The sequence below is a fragment of the Protopterus annectens genome, chromosome 17.part0 (genome assembly GCF_019279795.1).
Source record: "Protopterus annectens isolate FY-2018-M chromosome 17.part0, PAN1.0, whole genome shotgun sequence".
Lineage (NCBI taxonomy): Eukaryota > Metazoa > Chordata > Ceratodontiformes > Protopteridae > Protopterus > Protopterus annectens.
Genome location: NC_056751.1, coordinates 549,453,554 through 549,479,195, shown reverse-complemented (window position 1 = coordinate 549,479,195; position 25,642 = coordinate 549,453,554). Strand labels below are relative to the sequence as shown.

The window sequence follows — 25,642 nt, the reverse complement described above, 5'->3', positions numbered from 1 at the left end:
CTTAAGAACTATGATGTAATACTTTAAAGCCAAACACTGCATTGTGGGGTACCTAGAAGTAGACTAAAAAATCAAGATGCCAGACCCCATGTGGGCAGACTCTGGAATTACATTTAAAAATACAAAAAGTATACAGAGTTCAAAAGTGGTGTTAAACTGTAGGAAACATCAAGACATGATAAAATAAACATGTTCTTTTGGGCTGTGGTTGTGGTTCTCCTTTAAGATGGTTCTCCAAGTGTATGTACATGAAAAGCAACAAACAGCAGACAGACAATAAGGTTATTAGGAGAAGGTTCAAATGAAAGTAAGTTCTTACTGGCGAATTCAAAGGTTCCATATATTTAACAAGACATTTGTCTCTTTTACAAAATCTAAATTATGCTGGATGCCAAAAATGATGATTGAAAAATAAATATAGTCCTGTTATATAGTACAGACATATTTAAATTAAATGAAAACCTAGAAGAAGTTAAAAACTGGGCCAAGGAATACAGGACTAGAACTTAGTGCTAAGAAATGGAAAGGTATGAGTTTTAGTAAGAATGCACTTAACTACAAATTAATTCTGGATATTGTACAACTTGAATTATTTACAGACATTACAGGCTACAATTAACAACACGTTCACTTTTAAGGAACATGTACAAAATACAAAGAACAAGGCCCTAAAGCATGTAAGACTTTAAGTCCACAGCAACAAAACATCCAAATATATTATTGGCAAATTTTTTTTAAGGTCATACTGGAGCATAACTGACATTTCTTTATGTATAATCATCATCAGATAAGTCATTTAGAATCTGTGCAAAGCAGTTTTTACTAAATGAAGTCCATCAATTAGGAATCTGACAAACCTTGACAGAATGAAATTCCCAGTCCTCTTTAAAACATATTTATTATATTCTTACATTTTTAAGTTATTATCTGCTATGAGGCATCTTTTTGTCTTACAATGTTTTTAATGAGGTCTGCAGAATAATGCTAGGATTTCAAATACATACAAGTGGCAGAACAGAATGACATTGAAATTTCAAGTTTTGTATTTCTATCAGTTTGACAGTTAAAAGGTATGCATATATCTCAACTAACAGTGTGAATGCGGACGTTTGGTACATCTTTTAGACACAAATTAGACAGTTCTATTTTTTAGAAGACAAAAATATTTACAAGATCCCAAAAGTAGGAAGAAGGTAATCTCATTAAGGAAGAAATGTTATAAATATTAAAGATCAGTGTTCAGTACATTAAGGCCATTTAAAACCACTGCCGCCTTAACTGCAGTTTTTCTCTCCCCTGCATTAAACTAATCTTAAAAGTTTTAATTTTAAAATGCCTAGCATCCTTTGTTGTTCTTGCATCCATAGGAACTTATTCCACATTCATAGTATTAGTTGATATATATATATATATATATATATATATATATATATATATATTCCTTTTTCCTGTATTCACGAATATGCATGTTATTAACATATATTGCTTCTGGTTTCTGGATTACAGTTAAAAGATAATTCTGCACAAGTGATCTTCTTTGCATTTAATCCAAACTCAAGATCTCCATACAGAAATAAAACATAATTTAATCTTAATGTTAATGATGTCTTCATCAGGCCTTGAAAGCAGGGTCGGGGTTGTTATAATGGTTGAGGTGTTAAACTTACAGACACAAGGTATGGGTTTTGTTTCTCACCTTTGGAAGCAAAATTGGCTAGGTTTAAAATGACCCTAGCCTAGTACTTACCTATGAACCTGTGAAGAGAAGTAAGTGACAGAAAGGAAGACTGAAGGTAGAAACAGAGCAAGGAGTACTCTCTGGGGCAGAGTATTAGAGAAGCAGAAAAAGGATAAGTAATAGAGATGACCAACAGTATTAAAGAGAGGGAACTACACTCCTGGAAGTAATATTACTGCATAATGAACATACAGTGTAGTACAATATGGCACACAGTCTTAATGAGTGTGAGAAACATACTACTTGGTGCAGGAGGGAGAGGTGCAAGAAACAGAGTACCAGAACAATTTATACTGTGGCACTATGAAAACTTAAAGAATGCATAACATTGTTGGAGATAAAGTACTACAAACAGAGGGATTCACAAAGTAGGGACAGGAAACATTAAGGTGAGAAAAGTACAAACATTTAGCAGAATAGAAGAAAGACTCAAAGAGCCACAGAAGCACAATGATTTGGCATAAGAAAGTGAGAGTAAGCGTCAAGGTGGCTGATATCAAAGCAATTGAGATAACAATCAGTTCAGGATGCTGCAGGGGAGAGGGAGCACTCAGTGCAACACAGATGTGAAAGGAGAAATCTCCTAAACCAGTCTTGAGTAAAGTGTAATAATCCTTCATGCACTCCAATGCATACATACTGTTAGAAGTATTAATGCTTTTGAATCTTTTACATTAATAAAGACAGAAATAAGGTTAAAATAATAAGCAGATTCAGGATGGTACAGTAGTACAGCTGTTAGCTTGGTTCTTACGTTTTGTTCACAGTTTGATGCAGACTTTTCTCAATGGGTGCCTGCTTTCTTCCCATAGCCCAAAGATGTGCCTTACAGATCTGCCAATTTTTTAAACTATGGCATTGGGTATGCATGCCATATAACAGTGAATCTGTGTGAGCATCTTTCAATGGGTTGACACCCAGGCTGAATTTATATGCTGTGCACCCACTGAGTACTGGGATAAGCTCTAGCTTCCCCTACAAACTCTGTGGTAGATTATGCATGATGGAAAATGAATGGAGAAGCACATTTATGTTTATATTCATAATACATTAATTTTACAGGAGATAAGTACACGGATAACAGAACAGTAAGCTAGAACTAATAATGTAACAATGAAATCCATGACTGCACAAATAATTGTGATGTCACCCCACTATACAAAGTCAGAGCTACATATGAGACCCAGATGCAAAAATAAAGTTAAACACACAATAACAGTTGTTAAAGGAATTTACATCTGATGGTGTTCATGAAACAAAGTATGATGTAATGGCTTAAACTCCTGAGACGAGTAATGAATGATGTAATATTTTATGGATTAAATACGTTGGAATAGTAAATACTATGAACTGGATGATATTCTAACAAAATTTGAAACTTTAACATTAAAGTTTAACAAAGTTAAAGGTTTGAATTAAATGATGAGAAAATCATGATAAGGAAGATGTTGATTAGTCAAGCAATGTTAAGAATGCCCTTTATAAATGACTGAAATTGTGGTATAAAAGATGAGATCAGGTTAACAGCAGTCCTTCTTGCTTTAATGAATGCCTAAAAGAGGCTTGGATTTGAACATGCATCTTTAGTCATGAGATAAAGGTTTAGTTGTATAATCTTTAGAAATTATGCTTTTAAGCAACTTAAAGGTTCATAGGTGAATTTTAGACAATTAGTCTATGATTGGGAGTACAAGGAGACCTGGTGGTAGAATGAGGAAGTACAGGACGGTATACAGAAAAAGAAGTTGGCGAAGAAGAAGTGGGATTGCCAGAGAGATGAAGAAAGGAGATGAGGTGCATGGCAAAGAGAGAGGTGGCAAAGGCTAAGGATAAGGCATATGGAGAGTTGTATGAAAGGTTGGAAACTAAGGAGGTAGAAAAGAACCTGTACCGATTGGCTAGACAGAGGGACTGAGTTAGGAAAGATGTTCAGCAGGTAAGGATGACATAAGATAATGAGGGAAACGTACATACAAGTAAGGAGAGTGTGTTGAGCAGATGGAAAGAGTACTTTCAAAGGCTGATGAATGAAGAGAATGAGAGAGAGAAGGTTGGATGATGTGAGTATAGTGAATCAGGAAGTGCAATGGATTAGCAAGGAGGAAGTAAGGATAGCTATGAAGAGGATGAAGAACGGAAAGGCTGTTGGTCCAGATGACATACCTGTGGAAGCATGGAGGTGTTTAGGTGAAATGGCAGTGGAGTTTTTAACCAGATTGTTTAATGAAATCTCAGAAAGTGAGAGGCTGCCTGAGGAGTGGAGAAAAAGTGTTTTGGTACCAATTTTTAAGAATAAGAGTGATGTGCAGAGATGTAGTAACTACAGAGGAGTAAAACTGATCAGTCACAGCATGAAGTTATGGGAAAGAGTACTGGAAGCTAGGTTAAGAAGGGAGATGATGATTAGTGATCAGCAGTATGGTTTCATGCCAGGAATGTGCACTACAAATGCGATGTTTGCTCTGAGAGTATTGATGGAAAAGTACAGAGAAGGTCAGAAGGAGTTGCATTATGTCTTTGTGGACTTGGATAAAGCATAAGACAGAGGGCCTAGAGAGGAGTTGTGGTATTGTATGAGGAAGTCGGGAGTGGCAGAGAAGTATGTAAGAGTAGTACAGGATATGTACGAGGGTAGTGTGACAATGGTGAGGTCTGCAGTGGGAGTGACGGATGCGTTTAAGGTGGAGGTGGGATTACATCAAGGATCAGCTCTGAGCCTTTTCTTATTTGCAATGGTGATGGACAGGTTGACAGACGAGATCAGACAGGAGTCCCCGTGGACTATGACGTTTGCAGATGACATTGTGATCTGTAGTGAGAGTACGGAACAGGTTGAGGAAACCATGTAGAGGTGGAGACCCTGTAGAGGTGGAGATATACTCTAGAGAGGAGAGGAGAGGAATGAAGGTCAGTAGGACTAAGACAGAATATGTGTGTGTGTGAATGAGAGGAAGCATAGAGGAATGGTGAGGATGCAGGGAGTAGAGCTGGCGAAGGTGGATGAGTTTAAATACTTGGGATCAACAGTTCAGAGTAATGGCGAGTGTGGAAGAGAGATGAAGAAGAGAGTACAGGCAGGGTGGAGAAGAGTGTCAGGAATGATTTGTGACTGACGAGTACCAGTAAGAGTGAAAGGGAAGGTCTACAAGATGGTAGTGAGACCAGTTATGTTATATGGGTTGGAGACAGTGGCATTGACAAAAAGGCAGGAGTTAGAGCTGGAGGTGGCAGAGTTAAAGATATTAAGATTTGCGTTGGGTGTGACTAGGATGGACAGGAAGGACAGGATTAGGAATCAGTATATTAGAGGGTCAGCTCAGGTTGGATGATTTGGAGACAAAGCCAGAGAGGTGAGATTGTGTTGGTTTGGACATGTGCTGAGGAGGGATGCTGGGTATATTGGAAAAGGATGCTAAGGAGGGAGCTGCCAGATAAGATGGAAAGAGGAAGGCCTAAGATAAGGTATATATATGTGGTGAGAGAGGACAAGCAGGTGGTTGGTGTGACAAAGCAAGATGCAGACGACAGGAAGAAATTGAAACAGATGATCTGCTGTGGTGACCCCTAACAGGAACAGCTGAAAGAAGAAGAAGAAGTCCACAGACTAGTACATGACTAGCTAATGACCAAAGAATTACCAAAGGTGGCGAACATTGTACCTTGTGTTTGTGAGGTGAACACCTTAACCATTAAGCCAGCCCATAATTTAGCACAATCACACACAAAATTCTTGCTTGAAAAAAAAACAGAACTGAATTTAAGTGCCCTGTACCATTAGTTTTAAATGTGACATCAAGCAAGGCATTTAATTGTCTTATACTTACAAATTGCTTCTGAAAAACAGACAACCTTAATCAAAATACTGAGACTACAATGTCAACAAACTGATAAAATTAGGTATTAAAAAAAACAGTATTTGCTCAGTCCACACAACATTTTTTGTCTGCTACTACCAAATATATTGACATGAGATCTCTGTATAATAAAGAAGGACTTGCATCTTAATGTCCGGTGAGTGGCATAGAAAACAACATGAATAATGAAGGACTGACAAAAAAAAATAATAGTCAAAACATTAAGAACACACCAATCTCATTCCGAGGTGGTAAATCCTCATCTTCATGGCTTGGATACCTCTCTTTTCGATCTAGGAGGAGAAAGTAAATCATCTTCTCTTGGTTTTCCCTGTTTGTGGAAAAAAAAACAGAAACCAGTTCTAATCAGGTGTTAAGTGTATTGAGTAAAACTCTGATGAATTTAGTCAAGTTAGAATAAATAAGAAATTTCCTGGACAAAAATCACATCCAGCAACACACAGTGTACAATTTAATCTTCCTGTTCACTGCAATGCCCCTGTATCCACTGATTTATCACACTTTATCTGCTGCCACACATCTTTTGTACTCAGCTTATATGTTCTTGTATTTCTGAAATGTCTGCTCCTATGAGAGAGGCACAGGTATTCATAACTCTCAAAAAAGTTTCTTTCACTGTACAATACTGACCCCATAATAAGAGACTTAAAGCAGATTTTAACTTCCTTCACAAGAATACTACATGGGTGACACGTTATAATTTGCTATTTTGTTATACTAAAAATGAAATAATCCATAAATCACTTTCTTAACTCACCAGCTTTGGTTATCTAATCATACTTCCCCTATTTATTTTTCATGTCTCACCTGTTGCAACATCCCCACATATCACCATGGGGGAGGATATCCTTCCTTTCCACCTTTATGCCAGAGAATCAGCAATAGCTTCCACCTAGTGAGGATGTTTGCTTTGTGCTTATTTTTGCCAGAATGTTTTTGCAGGATCAATGTGCAATAAAGACAGATGTCACCTCCACTGGTATCTATCAGAACTGTACCAAAGGAATGTTTCCCCCTGGGCAACGCACCTGCTTGTCACCAACCTCTCACTGTCTATAAGCCATCATAACTTAATCACTTAATGTCTGTAAACTGTCAAATGTGTTGAAGAACAGGATGACAATTTACACACTCTTAATTTAGACTATTAGAACATTTTAAGGGTAGTTTAGTTACACTGAAAAACAAGATAGCGTGACAGTTTACAAGCTATCTATTAACTGACTGGTGTTGCTTAATTGACAGTTTCCAAGCTGACAAACTTTGCTTTTAAACATTCAGCAACTACTAAAAGATGGCACCCAGAGCAGGTGCCCTTTTTTCCCCATCCTTACTACAACACTGATGCCTACACTCTCGATACTTACATGTTGTTTTCACTGAGGCTCAAGCTGGTACCAATTTGGCCAGGGCTGTTTTTTGGTCTCCATTTAAGGATAATTTTATGCCAGCAGTACTGGAGAACAGTACTGTCCGCAGTTCTGATCCAGTCACTCATTGAGTACTGTATGCAATTCTGATCTGGTCACACCTTGAGTACTGTGTGAAGTTCTAATCTGATCACACCTTTAGTACTGTTTGCAAACCTGTTCCAATCACACCTTGTTCATTGTATGTAGTTCTGATCCGGTCACACAGTACTGCGTGCTGTTTTGATCTTGTCACACCTTGAGTAGTGTGTGCAATTCTGATCTGATCACACATTGAGTACTGTGCACAGTTCTGACCCAATTACTCCTTGAGTACTGTGTGCAGTACAGAATGCCATATAAGGACTGGGACATTAGTGTACTGGAAGGAGTCCCGAGAAATATCACACATGAGAAATCAAGGTCTTATCTGCCTGAGATGGTGGTAGCTTAAATATATATATATATATAAGTAGTTTATTAATGTAAAACATATTTACATTCATTTTATAAAATAAGTTATACTTTTATGTTTACAGAGAAGCATTCCTGGTGCCCTCACTAAACTTCCACCAGTCAATATGACCACCACCTCAGGTTTCCCCAGAAAGTAGGCCATGTCTATTTGGAGTAACCTGGCTAAAGAAAAAAAAAAAAAAAAAAAAAAAAAAATATATATATATATATATATATATAAACAATTTTCAAACTGAGCAATAAGGGAGCTAGTGAAGGAAGTGGGTGTGTAGTCATCTTCCCAAATCTGTTATAAACTGCCAAATACTCAGGTAACATACATTTCTGCCACAATGTAATGATAACAAATAAGTTCAACTTAGGATTTTTGAGTCTAATTTTTATTTGCTAACCAGTTATGTGAACTTGTCTTTTCTTACCGGGTCATTTCAGGGATTACCTAGGATACAACAGAAAGCATAAATGAAGTGCAGCGGTATATAGATAATTGTATGCAGCAGATTAACCAGTACATTCTGAAGTATTGTTGAAAAGCAGCCTGCTCTGAGAAAACTCACTTAAACATGAGGAGAACATGTGCACTCTACAAAGGTGGTGAACACACATCAGTATTGAACCCTGAGGCTGAGGGAGAACATGTGCACTCTACAAAGGCGGTGAACACACATCAGTATTGAACCATTAGGCTGAAGGAGAACATGTGCACTCCACAAAGATAGTGAACACACTTCAGGATTGAACCCTGAGGCTGAAGGAGAACATGTGCACTCTACAATGGTGGTGAACACACATCAGTATTGAACCCTGAGGCTGAAAGAGAACATGTGCACTCTACAAAGGCAGTGAACACACATCAGTATTAAACCCTGAGGCTGAAGGAGAACATGTGCACTCTACAAAGGCAGTGAATACACATCAGTATTGAACCCTGAGGCTGAAGGAGAACATGTGCACTCTACAAAGGCACTGAACACACATCAGTATTGAACCCTGAGGCTGAAGAACATGTGCACTCTACAAAGGTGGTGAACACACATCAGTATTGAACCCTGAGGCTGAATGAGAATATGTGCACTCTACAAAGGTGGTGAATACACATCAGTATTGAACCCTGAGGCTGAAGGAGAACATGTGCACTCTACAAAGGCAGTGAACACACATCAGTATTGAACCCTGAGGCTGAATGAGATCATGTGCACTCTACAAACGTGGTGAACACACATCAGTATTGAACCCTGAGGCTTAAGGAGAACATGTGCATTCTACAAAGGTAGTGAACACACATCAGTATTGAACCCTGAGGCTGTAAGACACAACCTGTAACCACTGAGACAACTAAGTTCATCTTTATAAAAGTAATGTAGCTTTTCAGGGACAGAATGGAGGGAATTTGGATATCTTTAGCCTACATTAATAATCTTCTTCAAAAGTGGCTGCAGATGTTGGGTTACTGAAAAAATTTCATTTTCTTAACCAATATACATATTCAAATTGTAAAGCAAGATATGTATTTGAGTGCATCTAGGAAATATGAATGTATGAATACCAATTCCATTGCTCCTCTCATGGCTTAGGTGACCATGATGATGCAGGACTAGTGGCATTGGACCTTTCACCTGAAGTGGAAGTGCCTGTTAAGCAGACTGAAGCCTGGAAATTACCAGTAAACTTAGAAAATGCATTAGAGCAGAGATTAAACCTTTGACTCTCGATCATTTACATCTGGTATGTCTACCTGCATCAAACAATCTTGGAATAATGCCCATTGGAGTGTTCTTTTGAGCACGTCATTGTTGCATCTTTTTTCTAACTCCATCACTGTCAGGTGATGAGTAGCTAATAAGTAAGGCATCAATAGTTTAAGTGGCAGTGGAGGGGGATGATTTCACTAAACTGATATTAATAATAGTTCAGGATACAATGCAAATGGTCACAGCTGAGACAGACTTGGTCACACATCAGCTCTGATGACCATGTTGAGATTTCATAAGCTTGGCATGTGTTTGCATTATTTTCTTTGGACATCAAATGTGGCACTTTTTTGTAATGGCTACATGTAGAATGATGGCTTAGAGGTAAGGTATCTGCCTCACAATTCCAAAGCCTGTAGTTCAGTTCTTACCACATATGTTCTTCCCATATGTAGGGGGGTTGCCTCTGGTGCTGGCTGATTGGTTGCACTAAGATACTCCATACACATTTTTTATTTACTCTTACCCATCTGGTCTCGATCATAGCCAAACAGAGTTCAATTAAATTAACCAGACAGTGCCATTTCATTGCATTAAGCTAACCGAGTAATCAAGAAACAAAGGACATCATGTAGAAGACACAAACAAATGTGCCTTGGAATGGAAAAAATTATCTCAGCTGTCAGAATCTGCTCCAGAACTCTTCCTAAACTCAGTATTCCAGGATGAACTACTTTGAATTAGCAGATACCTGTCTAATATATTTTTTTATTTAAAATGAGCATGATCTGTTTTCAACTAAGAGAGTTGCTTGCTGCAGTTCTTAGCTTCTGACCTATCCAAAGATAATAAAGCTGTAAATAGTGGAAAGATTTCACATTATTTGCTTGTTTGTTATACCATCTGACTAATCTGCAGACACCAACTTAATTTGCCACTATGAAGTCTCTGTGTCCTTAAACACGAAAATTGTCATCTTTCAGTTTAGCAGTTAAAGTATGTTATTTTTCACCTTTCTTAGACAGACCTATTACCTTTGAAAAACTAAACATTGCTCACTCCCACTGAATAACATATTCACAAATCCACACATCTATATATTTTTTCAAATCTTCAAAGCTATTAAAGCACTAATTTCAAGATGTGACAACAGTAAATGAAGTTTGGCAACAAACTAAGTTGTCCCGGGACACCTTCATGAGGGGTTAGAGAGATATTAGTGGGTGTTAGGTGAGTTGGGGAAGTGAAAGGGTTAAGTGGAGGCAGGGAGGATTGGGAGGAAATGAGATAAGGGTAGGGAGGGGCTTAAGAGGTTTAGACAAGTGTAGCTGGGTAAGCAATTACATTTTTGCATAAGCTTGCTACCCCTCCCACCCTCCCCTTGTTTGTTGGGGGGATTGGGGTTTATCAGTTGGGGTAGGCGGAGAAGAGGGACAGGCTTGCCCTCTTCTGTTCTCGCTCTGGTGTATGGATGTTAATTTCAAGGAACTGGGGAAAGGAAAATGAGCAGCTGGAGGAAGCTTGCTGAATAGATGAGTAAGCTGAGCATAGCTGGCCTTAGGCATAGGCCAACTAGGCGGCCACCTAGGGCACAGCTGTAGCACGGGTACTTTTTCAGTATTTATTTGGTGTAGGTAGACCTGGATGGGGGCACCAGGTGTTGCTGGGGCGGGCTCCTTGGAGCCCTTTTACCTAGGGCACCAGTTGACCTAAGGCCACTCCTGAAGCTGAAGTAAGGATGCTGCTTATTTGGTGGAAGGTAATTTCAATGAATGGTGAATGAAGTGAGATGGGACGCTGCTTCATAAGTAAAGTAAATGAGCAGAGGTATGGACCCTGCTTACTGAGCAGGGTGAGTAGGTACACTGCCCTGATTAGCATTACAAGGATGGCACATTATAAGTAAAGTAAGTGAGCAGAAGTATGGACATTGCTTACTGGGACAGAGTGAGTAGGTACACTGCCCTGATTAACAGTACAAGGATGTTTATGCTGTGTTTAGAATCAATGATATTATGTTCAGTTGTAAATAATAAAGTTGGTGAACAAAGCTATGTTATGGAAGTTTTAATAAAGGTCGTCAAATGTCATTCGGTGTGATGTGTTTATTGAAGGGGACCGGGACAATTCAAATATGTTATTTTACTCATTTTCAGTACAATATAAAGACATGAAGGAAATCCATATGGAGGTTGGGGGAGGCATTACTTATCATACTCATGCATGCACAGAAATGTACTGCACCTCAGTGCACTCTCTCTTTAACATAGCTACTATATACTGCAGTTTTATTTTATATTTTTTCATGATTGGATAGTTAACAATTAGTCAGGACAGCAGTTGTTCCTTGAAAAGCAGATCAGCAGAAATCTGATAAGCCATTTTTAATTAGCATTTAGCGGACCGGAGTTCTGCTGTGCCGACCCCTAACCGGGAAAAGCCGAAAGACACAACAACCTACCTCAACACTCAGGCAGTACGTTTTTTCCATTACTATTTCAATAAGAAGTATAGCTGTAGGAGCTTGTAGCTTCCGGTTACAAGTACAGTTCTGTGTTCTAACACTCCTGGCCAGTGTTTCTTAGAAGTAATTTATTTAGTCAATTAAACTCATGCCAGACAATTAAAATGTGTACCAAAAGGTTCATAGGTAGGTACTAGGCTATCTGCCCGAAGGCATTTATAAGCCTATCCAGAATGTGTTGGTTTTCGCCGTCCTCTTAGATTAGTTCCCTGTGCCTCTGTCCAGCAGAGCCAGTGAAGTGATCCCCGGGCAAACTTTCTGTTTCCCATCCACTCGTCAAGGTTTCTCTTGAAGAGTGTTAGCGAGGAGCTCTGCCTAATGTAGATTGGAATCTTGTTCCAAAGCATGGGAAGTCTCTGGGACAGGAATCTATCACTCCAGCATGTCTTATTTATTGTTGTGTTGAGGTTTAGATCCCTAGTGCATGTGGCTCAAGGGGATAAGATTTTCTTTAGGTGGAGCATGTCCATCAGTTCTGGGTTGGACATGGCCTTGTATATCAGGCAGAGATCACCTCTGAGTAGGCGGTAAGCAACTGAGTAGAGCTGGAGTTTCTTCAGTCGAGCTTCATAGGGCATCTGTTTGAGGCCAGTGATCCTATTGGTGAGGTACTTCTGTAGTCTTTCCAGTTGTTGCAGGTGTCTTGCAAGATACATCCCAAATGGAGCTTTGTACTCTATGATGGGTCTGATGAGTGATGAGTAGAGGGGCACAATGACCTCTTTTGATCTGGATGCGAACCCTTTTGTGATAAGGTGGGCCACGTAGAAGGATTTTTCTAACCACTTTGACAATGTGATTATCAAAGGAGAGATTACTATCTACTTGGGTCCCCAGATCCCTTATTACATCTTCCATATTTAGGGGACTACCACAGTTTGTGGATACTTTGTTTTTCCAAAGGGGATGACTATGCACTTTTTGGCATTTAGCTTGAGGCCATGATTTTGATGCCAGGTATCCATCTCAGTGAGACACTTTTGGAGGATGTCTGTGTCAGCTGGAGGTCAATTATAGCCCCTAGTTTGCAGTCGTCTGTGAACTTGGTCAGCCATAGTCCTCCTGTGCTTGCCTGTACCTCTGAGAAGTATATGCCAAAAAGGAGGGGTCCTAGGACTGAGCCCTGGGGAACTCCACTTGTAACCGGTTTAGAGTCAGACCTAGCTCCCACAACTCTTACCATGTGGGTTCTGTCCATGAGCCAGTTGGCAACCCATCTTGTGATGTAGAGGGGTTTATGTTCAGGCTGGTGAGCTTGTCTATAATACCAGAATGGGGAATGGTGTCGAAGGCCTTTGCGAGGTCTAAGTAGGCTGTGTGTACCACCTTTCTCTCGTCTATAGCCTTGGAAACTATCTCAAAGAAGTCCACCAGGTTAGGAGGCATGATCTGCCCTTAACAAAGCCGAACTGGGTAGGGTCCATTGTTTGGAGTTTTCCACTGTCTCTGTTAATGAGTTCCATGATGATGCGCTCCATAGCCTTGCAGACCAAGCTAGTCAGGCTTATAGCGCAATAGTTCCCGGGGTCTGTTGTAGCTCCACCTTTGTGGAGCAGAATAATTGTTGCTGTGTGCCACTCTATGGGTACGTAACCTGTGGAAAGGCTGAGTTTGAACACTGTGTTTAGGTGAGGGGTTAGTTCATCTTTTAGCTCATGTAGGACACAGCCTGGGACACCATCTGGTCCCATTAATGCTGTGTTTTTGGCTTTGGAGAGGGCTGTTTTAACCTGAGTGTCTGTGATTTCAGGGGCCCAAAAATAGGGATATATTTTAAATATTGCTCTTACAAACCTAGAAAGTTGCTAGAATAATATTATTTGTATTAACATACATTTTCTGAAGGATATGAAGTCTGAAACTGAAATGTATGCCATTATTTAGCAACTTCAATCCTCAGTGATTTGCCAGAAAGCCACAAATGTTATGAGGAAAAGATCAAAAATGTGAGGCAAAAATCTGGACAGTTGAGAGCTATGTTCCCTGGTTTGATTCTCGGCTAGGGTACCATCTGTTTGGAGTTTGCATGTCCTCCCTATGTTCAGGTGGGTTTCCCCCGGGTACTCTGGTTCCCTCCCACATTCCAAAGACATGCAGTAGGTGGATTGGACAGTCTAAATTGGCCATAGGTGTGAGTGTGCATGTGAGTGTGTGGTGAGGACGAACTATTGCTGCAGGGCTAGCTACCTGGCAGTGTAAACCTTGGCTCTAAATTATTTTCACTGTTGAAGTGACACCCTGACCCCATGTGCAAAAATGGGAAAAAGGGTTGTGAATGAATAAATAGATCATGTCATTAAAAGAAAAAATTGCTGCTGTTCCCCTGCCCTGCCCACTGTAGACAAAGACACATAGATATGCACAAATGTCATTTTTTTATCTCCCTAAGCAGATTCTTTAAAAAAATATGGCTGCCATGCCTGTTAGAAGTGAAACTTCTGTAATGAAGTATGATAAGTACATTTTCGCACTTCATTTCAGAAGTTTCATTTTTAACGCATGTGGTAGCCATGCACATATTTTTCTTTTTGTTGCTGATCTTGAAGCTTTTGAGGTAGCCCATCATATGCCAGTGAAATGTTGTACTATGTAAGGCAGTGTTTTTTAAAAAGTTGAAAATATCTTGATTTATAAACTTGTCTCTGTGCTTTAAAGCTGTGTGATCGTCAAGACAATTTTTTTATTGTAAGTGCTAATAACAATTGCCAGTCACCTGCTGCATCTTTTGGGAACATAACATTCATACTAGGGAAAACTGTGCTCAGGCCAATTAGACAGTTGCTTATTTGTTGCATTAGTATTTCCACTGTAATTAGATTAGCCCTTCCATTCTAGAATCTAATTAAGTAAATTTCAGTGCTTAGAAGAAAAAAAGACAATTACTGAAATTGTCCCAAACTATGACATCTCAAATAATGCAGTCTCTTTAAGGCAGCTCCAATTAGCATTTAGTAAATACACTCAGAAACACTGTGCACAGAATATATATAATACACACCCAATAAGTTAAAGAAACTCCACCCAAACTTCAAAAAAAAAAACTCCACATGCAAAATACACACATGTACACACAGCTCGCAGAAACACACACACACACACACACACACACACACACACACACACACACACACACACACACACACACGAGCCCCCCCCAAAACACTGCCCGTTTTCCTAAAACTTTTGCCTTAATCCTGTGTTACAAGACATTTTATCTAGTACACATCTTACTCCCATGTATTCCATTTATTAAAAAATATGCGTTAATAAAGAAATATTTGTGCAGCATTTAGTTGTTTAGTATTTGTAGGCAAGTATGCAAACATAAATATTCCCTAACAGTGCACTTAAAGCACTTTATGACTGTTTGCATTGCAACCAATATGGTCTTTGTAACATTTACCCTCACGTCACTTGCAAACCTCTTTGGCAGCTGAACATATATGCGGTTTAGCAAAAATGAAGACAAAGTACATAAGTTGGCCTGCCAGATTTATTTTCATCTCTTCAGTCACAGTGATGCAGCCACCATGCCAAGTTTCCTTGTGTGTGTGTGTGTGTGTGTGTGTGTGTGTGTGTGTGTGTGTGTGTGTGTGTGTGTATGTCCTGTGGCAGAGTGGCTTGCTGTAGACTCCAGGTGTGGCGAAAGTCAACCACCAATATATGTGTATATGTGTGTGTGTGTGTGTGTGTGTGTGTATGTCCTGTGGCAGAGTGGCTTGCTGTAGACTCCAGGTGTGGCGAAAGTCAACCACCAATATATGTGTGTGTGTGTGTGTGTGTGTGTGTGTGTGTGTGTGCGTGCGCGAAAAGCTAGAATATCAAACTCAAACTCTGCCTTTAGTGTGTGGAGTTTTAGATCCATACTTCGATTTCAGTTTTTCATGTCACTCAGAGCTCGCACAGCGTCCCATAAGAAGTTTCACTTCAAAAACATTATTAAAAGTGCCTTTCATCTGCTAGTGTGGAAGGAATGGAGCAGCTCAGTGAATTGGCTTGTACCTTGACAAGTATCCAGTAGGAGGATTTGAAAGCTCAGAGAAAGTGCTAACGACATTTCTTCTCAAACATTCTATTAACATAGCTTTCTTCTATCTGTTACATTAGCAGAAACGATGCAACTACAAACTCTTTTGTGGGATATTTGACACAACATGCCGATGGTGCTATAGGTTTTGTGTCCCCCCCCATGCCCCTTTAAGCCAATTCCAGTATATACTGCAACTTCTAGATTGGCTAACCCAGCATTCTAAAGTGGAGTGCTGCCCAGATAACCTGATGCTAAATTTTCAGTTCAAAAATATTACTACCTATTTAGTTATTTAGTTCAAAAATATTACTACCTATTTATGCTTTTACTACAACTTGTCACATCAAAAAAGAAAAACAAATGAAAGAAAACCATGCAAGAAAACTGCTAAAAAGATATTTAAAATCACTAGAACACTGCTTTAACAAAACCAGAATGTCCAAGCAAACTAACCATCACAGTCCAGCATTAATGCATATTTAGGCTGTGGACTACACTATAATATACTCAGTCTGCTGTATATGGTTACTCTGGCTTCAATCCTATGATCAAAATTGACTTGATTAGTATATTACACCAAAGCGCAAGCCCTAACCACACATTAATGTTACAGAAAATGACAGGGTTTTGTTTAAACAATCACATATCCCTGTGTTTTAGAGAACTGTTTTTGGGCAAAGGATACATACAGTTTTCTGATATGGGGGTACAGTTAAGTTGTAGATGGTAGATACAGCAAAGGAACATAAGCTTTTACAAGTTTAGTTCTTGAAAGATTCACCCACTAAAGGTAAAGTACCTGTATGGACAGACCAAATAAAACAACAAAATCAGCAATATAGGAAAAATTGACTTTTTCATTCTTGGGTTTCCCCTGAAAATGGGTTCTACCTATCAAAGTTAAGAACGTTAAGAAAGGATACACATATGTTTCTCCTCTCTGTTTTACTGACATGCCTGGATGGCGCATGTTACTTATGGTTTTATCATCTGCATTATAATACTGTACTCATTAATTGTAATATTTATTGTTGTGCTAGTGTGGTGTACATATGGTCTAAGTCTTACCTCAAATTAACATATTAGTAAAGACAAGCAGTATAAACATTATAAAAAAATAGAGGGATATACAAAAATACTCTTACTCTTCAGATAGTAAATCCTGTAGGAGTTTATTTCGATCTTGGAAACAGCCTAAAGAATGCATACTTTCTAATACATCAGGATCAATATCTTCAAGGGATGGAAGAGATCGGATCTGCACTTTTCGTGGGATTGGCTGTTCTGGTTCTGGTTCGTTCTTACCACCTCTGAAAAAAATAGCCAAAAAAATTCAAATGTAATTAAACTGTAATCATACAATCCTTATAACATATTGTAGAAATATGTTTGAACAGGACAGATGTATACATACTGAATGAAACCCTTCATTTTTTATTTAAAATTTGAGAAAACCTTCTAATTCATTCATCTATTACACTTCAAATAATCAAATTATTTGATATCATTTTCAGTGTATTATATTTTAATAATAATTCATGTTAAGATATGCATCATTTAAAATAAATTAACTGAAACCACTGCTGCATTTTAAGCTGACATCTGCTCATTATTAAAACTATAATCACTCAGCAAAAGATGTTTTTATGTTCTGTCTTTTCAGTAGCATATCTTCGTCTGACAGAACTATACATTGCTTTTTGAGCCATGAAAGCCCCTCTCCTCTGCAAGAGTGTTTAAAACACACAAGTGGGGAGGGCGCATGCTTATAAAATGACAATCAAACTTAAAATATCAATTTTACTCCTAGTAGTAGCAAATATGACACATTTATTACTCAGTGACCCTCTTACCTGTAGAGCAAACTGCCCTTGTCCTTAAAAAGTGCCAGTGTTTTTACATTTTATAAAGAATCTTGATACATGGGTACATATCAAGTTTCAGCATGGGACAACAGTCAGTCTGCTAGAATGGTATTAGGTCAGAAGCTTTCAACAAAGCTGTGATCTACTAACACAATGCACAAAGCAATTAGTAAAGAAAACACAATTTTTATTCCAAAAGTGCATTGTTTTATTAATCTATTTTATAAAATGGAAATAATAGAAATTAGCTTTTTGTCCAGATTATCACTTGAGGCAAGCCAAGATTTGCTTTCAGTTTGACAGCTTAATTAATAAACTGCAATATGCAGGGACAACTGGAGTCTGTGAAATATTTGCAGATCTCTATTTGTTTTTGATTACCAATGCCAGTTTCTGAAGTATGATTTATCTTTTAGTCATCAACACTGCAGGGAAGAACCAAGTCAATTAAATTAGTACTTTATTTGCTGCTCTGTAACAGTCTGCTTATTTTTTATCTAAATTCTTTGCTTTGTTTGGTAAAATCTTCTATTTTGTCTACTTCCTGTTGCCTAGTGATTGTTTTTACTTTCAAGCTGGAAACAACCTTCAGACGTAATAAATAAATGAGTCAGTACCTAAAATTTCATGCAAGAACCTATTCGGACAAACAGTAATGTTGAAATCTTTAAGCTTCTGGTGTCATTCTAAGGGGATCCTAAGGGGTCTGCCTGGGATGACATGGTCGACAAGCCATGATGCTTTGCCAGAGATGGCCTGCACCTGTCGCCCTGGGATTCCGGATACTGGCTAAGGCTCTTGTCACCACTATAGTGCCTTTTTTAGGCAAGGTTCAAATGACAAACCCACCACCGTAACAGATACAGGCAAGCAAAAACTGGGGACTGGGACATCAAGGGTGGAGGTATGTCCATATTCATTAAGGATATCCACACCTCCAGGCTAGTTGTCCAACATAATGCATCTGAAATTATCCAAGTGCAACTAACTCTGGGCAAAACTGCAATCCATATTGTAGCTTGCTACAGATCTCCCACCATGCCCCAGGATTCCCACTCCTCTTTTCTTGATATACTAGAAAATATTAGGGATCAACCAAACACCCTAATAATGGACAATTTCAACTACCCCACCATTAACTGGGAAAACTACTCATGTGTCAACTCCTTCGTTCAATGCTTTCTAGAATTCATAAACTCCAATGCCCAGGATCAACTTATCAACACCCCCGCCAGAGGCAATAATATCCTAGACCTAGTCATTACCAACATGAGTGACCAGTGATCCACACCTGAAGTCAACTCCTCGGTCAGATCTGACCATAAGTTAATCACCATAGATATCCACATCCTGCCCCCACCCCCCACCCCCCATTAAGGAAACCAGTGTAAAAAAATTCTCCAAAGCCAACTTCATGCTTCTTAAGACAAAAGTGGCAAACTTCACAACACCCATGCAGATGGACAATACAGTTACGACTGCCGAATCTTATACAAATGGACTCTATAAGTACTTACACGAGTGCATGGATCATGCTATCCCAAATAGAACCAAGATGCTAACCTCCAAAAAAAGGAAGCCAATCTGGTGTTCCCCTACTATAAACAAACTCTACAACAGAATGAAAAAACTGTTGCAAAAGAGAGTGAAAATCCCATGAGTGGAGGAGTGCCCTGGTCAGCCTCAGTAAGAAGCTGAGATCCCTTATAAGGTCCTCCAAAGCTAGCTACGAAAACAAAATCACCACTGATTCTAAAGACAACCACAAAGCATTCTATAGCTATGTCAAGAATCTCAATGGCAACATCCAGATCTGCTCAGAGTTACAGCAAAATGGCACAAAAATTACAGAACCAACTGATATCGCCAACATCCTGGTTCAGTTCTAACTTTACCCCCTCACCATCCCTAAAGGGCCCATATCCATACCGGGTAAAATGCAATGCCCCTGCAATCACAACTGAGCAGGTAAAAACTGTACTCTCCAAAGCCTCCATGGGACCAGACAACATCCCAGGCTGCATTCAACATGAACTTCAGAATGAACTGGCCCCCCCACCTAAGCACCATGTTCAATCATAGCCTCACATCAGGCTTTGTACCCACTGAATGGCACACAGCAACAATTATACCACTCTACAAAGGGGGAGCCACCACGGACCCCGGGAACTATCGCCCTATTAGCCTGACGAGCCTGGTTTGCAAGACCATGGAACGTATCATCATAGAACTCATAAACAAAGACATTGGTAGCCTCTAAACTCTGGACTCCACCAAGTTCAGGTTTGTGAAGGGCAGATCATGTCTCCTGAACCTGATCGACTTCTTTGAAACAGTCACCAAAGCCACAGATGAGGGTAAGGCAATTCACACAGCCTATCTTGACCTCGCCAAGGCTTTCGACCTCATTCCCATTCTGAAATCATAGATAAACTCACTAAACTGGGTATAAATCCATACATCACAAGATGGGTTGCCAACTGGCTCACTGACAGAATCCACACGTAAAAGTCACAGACTCCAAATCTGACTTCAAACCTGTGACAAGTGGAGTACCACAGGGTTCAGTCTTCGGTCCTCTCCTGTTTGGTATCTACTTCTCTGAAGTATGGGCAAACACAGAGGGTCTCTGGCTGATGACATTTGCAGATGACTGCAAATTAGGTGCCATAGTCGAGTCTCCAAATGATGTGGACAGCCTACAGAAGGGCCTCACTGAGATTGATGCCTGGTGTCAGAGCCATGGCCTCAAGCTCAATGCCAAAAAGTGCATTGTCATCCCCTTTGGTAAAAACTCTGTACCCATGAACTACCACATAGGTGGCAGTCCACTTAATGCTGAAGGTGTGATAAGAAACTTTGGGACTCAGGTGGACAGTAGTCTCTCCTTTGATAATCACATTGCCACAGTAGTCAGGAAATCCTTCTAGAGCACACCTCATCATGAAAGGGTTCCCATCCGGGAAAAAAAGAGGTCATTGTTCCCCTCTACTCGGTTCACATTCGACCCATTATTGAGTACAATGCCCCTTTTGGGATGTACCTCACAAGACAGCTGCAACAGCTGGAAAGGCCACAAAAATACCCCACAAAGAGGATTACAGGACTCAAACAGATGCCCTATGCTGACCGTCTCAAAAAACTCCAGCTTTACACCGTAGCATATCACCTATTCTGAGGTGATCTCTGCCTAACATACAAAGCTATGTCAAACCCAGAGCTGTTGGACATGTTACACCTAAAGAAATCCCAATCTGTCTGAGCTACATGCTCTAGAGACTTAAACCTTGTCACCATAATAAACAGAACATGCTGGAGGGATAGATTCCTCTCCCAGAGACTTCTCATACTCTGGAACAAGCTACCTATCTATGTCAAGCAGAATTCCTCATTAACAGTCTTCAAGAAAAATCTTAATGAGCAGATGGGAAATAGAAAATTCACCCTGGGGATCACTTCTGTCGTCCTGCTCGACAGGGGCACAGGAAAATAACCTTCTTGGCTAGGCTTACGTAGTCCCTTGGGCTGAAAGCCTAGTACCTACCTATGAACCTATGAGTACTGTGTTTATGACTCTGCACTTCTTCATGAAACTATCACAATTTTTCATGTCAAATTGTCTTATATTTATAAAAAAAAAACAAAAAAACAATCACAATAGGTTTTCTAACATTCTTTTCACTTTTACTTCAAGTAGCCTCTCTTTCCTCTCTTCCCAAATATATGTAGTGTTTGCTGACCACATTATTAACCTGCTAGGTCTACATTTTTTCCAAGTGGGATGTTTATTTTTTTATTATTTTATTTATTTATTTATTTATTTATTTTTTGTTGCTGGAGCCATACTGCTTTATATTCACTGTAGACATTTTGTATAAAGTTTGTTTAAGCTATTTTGATTCCGTATGTTAGTTCCTCTGCATGCATATCTGTATGTGCTATATTTTTACTGAATCAAATGGTGAGTTTTGCTTGCCTTATGAGTGAAAAGACCCATATTGCCTCTAGATTATAAGAAGCGAATTAATAGTAAATGAGTGTGTATATTTTATGCTTTCCTCCAGCATCATACACAACTATTCCATAAACATACTTTTCTCTAATCTCAGACATAACCATTAATGGGGAAAACTCTGTCCTGGGGAAAGGCACAGCCTGAAATGTACAAACAGCAGGCAAATGTGAGTGGCAGTGGCAGATGTTGCAGTTCTAGAGGGGCTGAAGAAGCACACTGTGGTATGTTCCACCAATTTAAGATCCTTAATGGCCTAGCAAGGGCTTCATCCATGACAGAAACACCAACATATGGCAATACAACTATTAGAAACAAATGCTATTACAGAGGTCAACAAATTATGAAGGTAGAAATTCTTTGTGTTTCAAGAACTGTTTTATTAACCAGTCTCCTACATGTAATATTTGGTGGATGACTACAGATTACAAAAATAACTAACTTATAGAACAGACTGCGACAGAAGTGATGAAATCTTTCTTGTAAAGGCATTTAAGTTCAGTCTTGAACCATGAACATTTTATCAGTGAGAGTTTTAAAAAGAACACAGTCTCTTTCATGTTAGCTGGGACCTCTTAAAAAGTGTATTTATCCTCTCTCACAATATATAGGCAGTTCTAGATCCGTTATGAATGAAAAGATTCAGTGAAATGCAGTACGCCATACAATATGCTTGTACGAAAAACAAAACAGAGAAACCTCAAAGATGTTATGACATAATGCAACATCCGTAGGTGGAAAGCAGAACAAATATTTTGTAATAATTTGTTCTCTTTAAGCACTACATGGGTCAAAGACTTCTACATGGCAACCATTTTATGAAGGGCCTCGTAGCATAAGAAGGTAATGAACAGCCAAATTATTTTGCTGAATTTGTTGACCAGGGTAAAGCAATTATCTCAGTGGGCCACTCAGACTGAATCCAGAACTTTATTTACTTAAATTCTTTTTACTTACAGTCTCTCCATTACAACAAACAAAACTCACCACTACCACCACATTGTTTATATACATACATACACAAACACTTATACATGCACACACACACACACACACACACACACACACACACACACACACACACACACACACACACACACACACACACACACACACACACACACACACACACACACACACACACACAGACTCAGTTTGTACATATACAGATAGACAGATGGTTAGATACACACATACACCCACACACACTTCCCTAGATACAGCAGTGGTATACATAATTCAATGCAAATAGAATGATGAGTAGTGTCCCTGTTAATTTGTACTGGTCTCTCTGATAACAGAAAGATACCAGACAGTCTTGGTGTAAGCAGGTTTGTTTAATTAGCTCATAAATGTGATATAAAAAGAATGGCTGAAAGAAACCTGTGAAAGGAAAACTGGCATCCAGAGAGGATCAATAAAGGTAAGATAATTAAGATTTGGATAACAGAAAGCAGTCTTTGTTAGCAGGCTTCTCCAGAATACTCTGCCATAATCAGTTTCCCAGCAGTATAACACTGCGTTTAAGGTACTTGCCATGCTTTTGGTTAAACCACAAGGCTTTGCTTTAGCATGGAAGAACTTGAGTTTAATTCCCACTCCAACCCCAAACAATTTTGGTATAACAACAACACGCTCCTACATCCAGGCAACCCTTCTACTCCTAGTCCCTGTCCCAATAGCTCCACCATGGATACATCCACCTTTCTAAATTCCTTCATCATTGACTCTATTCAAAATTTGACTAAAAAAGACAAATACCACCCTCCCCACTATTAATCATGCTCCTTCTATCCTTACACCCTCTTCTGTCTTAAACCCTCCGCAACAACATATATTAGATCACTTTTAAGGAAACTTAAACCATGTTCACCTTATGCTGACAACTTACTACCACTATTCCACAAACTTGCTGCTAAATCTATTGCATATCCCTTCTCTGTATTAGTCACCAGATCCAGCCAAGAATACACAGTTCCCAAAATATGGAAAAAATTCTATGTCATACACCTTCACAAAGGTGTTAATTCTTCCAACCCCGCTAAGTTCAGACTTATGGCAATACTGTCCCCTATCAAAAATACTGGAAAATGCATTCATAAGCAGCTCAATTATCTGATGCAAGAAAACCTCAACACCAACCCAACATGGTTTTCACCCCCATCACGGCACATCTACTGTACTCATTTCATTCACACAGACCACTGCAAAATCTCATGACAATAACAAACTAGTCTCTTGTCTTTTCCTTGATCTCTCTAAAGCCTCTGACACTGTTTCCTCATAAACTGCTTCTTTCCAAGCTTACTAGCTTTAACCTCTACAACTCCACAATTCAATGGTTCTCTAGCGACCTTTTTAACAGATTCCAGTCCGTTAGATGGCTCTTTGCCTCCTCCCCCTTCCTCCCTGTTCAAACAGGGATTCCTCAGGGTTCCATTCTTGGACACATGCTTTTTAACATCTTCACTAATAAACTATACACATCCTGCCCTCACTCCTTTTTAATTCAATACACTGATGACTCTCCAATTATATCATGTTCTGACAATCTCCCCCACCTCCTTACCCTTAGAGAAGAATCATTCCTCTCTGTGGAAAAATGGCTAACCAGTAATCAACTCCTACTCAACCTTAAGAATACCAAAGTTTTCTTCCTCCCAAAATCTCTACAACACAAAAACACCTGCACTGTCACATTCCTTAAGAACACAATTATCTCCATCAAACCTCATGCAAAACTGCTTGGAGTAATTATTGATGACCAGCTAAAATTTGATATCCACATTCAACAGGCTATCAAAAAGACAACAAAATCTAAGGCTGTTAAATTGGCACAAAACAATACCTCAGTAATGATGCTAAGTGTTCTCTAGCCCAGGCATTTCTATTGCCCACCCTATTATACACTGCAACTATCCTCACTAACATATAATTCAATCTATCAGCTAAACCTGCAACCACTTATAATAAAATTGATAGATTTGCTGCCAATCTTCCCTACCGCTCCCACCACTGCACAGCATTAAAGAACCTGCAGTGGCTTGAATTCCAGCAACAACTCCTTCTTCCTCAGCTTCACCTCACTCACTCTGTCTTAAATAAACCCTCCTTCTGTCCTGCTCCCTATACCCTCATCTCTCCCTACACACCAAAACGTACTCTATGTGGTGCTGATCAACACCTCTTAGAAATTCACAAGCCTAATAAAAACATAGGTAAGCTTCTATACACCTACTTAGTCGCCAATGCTTGGAATAAACTTCCCTTAGCTAGTACTTTTAGCTTCCAAAAACTTCTAAAAGACACCCTGCTTAATTCTTGGTCCTGCCCTTGCCACGCTCCAACCTAAACTACTTCCTCTGTTTCCCCTTCTTCCTGGGATCTCTCTTTACTTTGATTTACTACTACGTACATATGGTCTTTGTATACTTTGTCACTCTCAACCTTGAATGTTACCAATGTTAATTTCTAATGTTATTTGATTGTAAATATTTTTTATTCTCTATTTTGTCATTGTACGGTTTATTGTATTATTCACTGTATTTTTGTATATGCTGGAGCTTTTCTCGTTGGGCCTCAGCTGAAAAAGGGCTACTTGCATATATACACACACACATACAGACAGGTGCACTGAAATTAAAACACCAAATATCAACATTTAAAAAAAGTCAACATTAATGTTGACATGCTACTATACATGAGCCAATCATCAATATTGACTTAAAAGAATTGTAATATAGCATATTTCTTGCAGGAAAGGAAGCTTCTCTGCACTCCCCCACATCCCCATACTAATCATATATATTAACTCTGGGATCACACAATCTACTTCGAGAATTTTGCAGTCTTGCACACGATCATCTGTTCAGTAAACTAAACTTTGCCAGCTAAACAGATTTTGACCAACAACAGATCAATGACTTTCAGTAAACCTATATACTTATCATATCTTTCATAACCTCATCTGAGCCTGCTGCTTTCCCTAACTTCATTTTCCTCGGTGCTGTTCTTACTTCTT

General features: G+C 39.1%; 1 protein-coding gene across 10 annotated transcripts in view; it reads right to left on the bottom strand.

The window, feature by feature from the left end:
• BRSK2 (BR serine/threonine kinase 2) overlaps window positions 1–25,642 on the bottom strand; it is a 2,790,504-nt gene that overhangs the window by 529,200 nt on the left and 2,235,662 nt on the right. For all 10 annotated transcript variants that reach the window (XM_044059311.1, XM_044059313.1, XM_044059318.1 and 7 more), the window contains exons 10-11: window positions 16,890–17,054; window positions 5,826–5,923 (exon numbers count right to left, since the gene is read on the bottom strand). In XM_044059311.1, coding sequence (XP_043915246.1) covers window positions 5,826–5,923; window positions 16,890–17,054 — 263 coding nt within the window. The remainder of the gene's footprint in view (window positions 1–5,825; window positions 5,924–16,889; window positions 17,055–25,642) is intronic.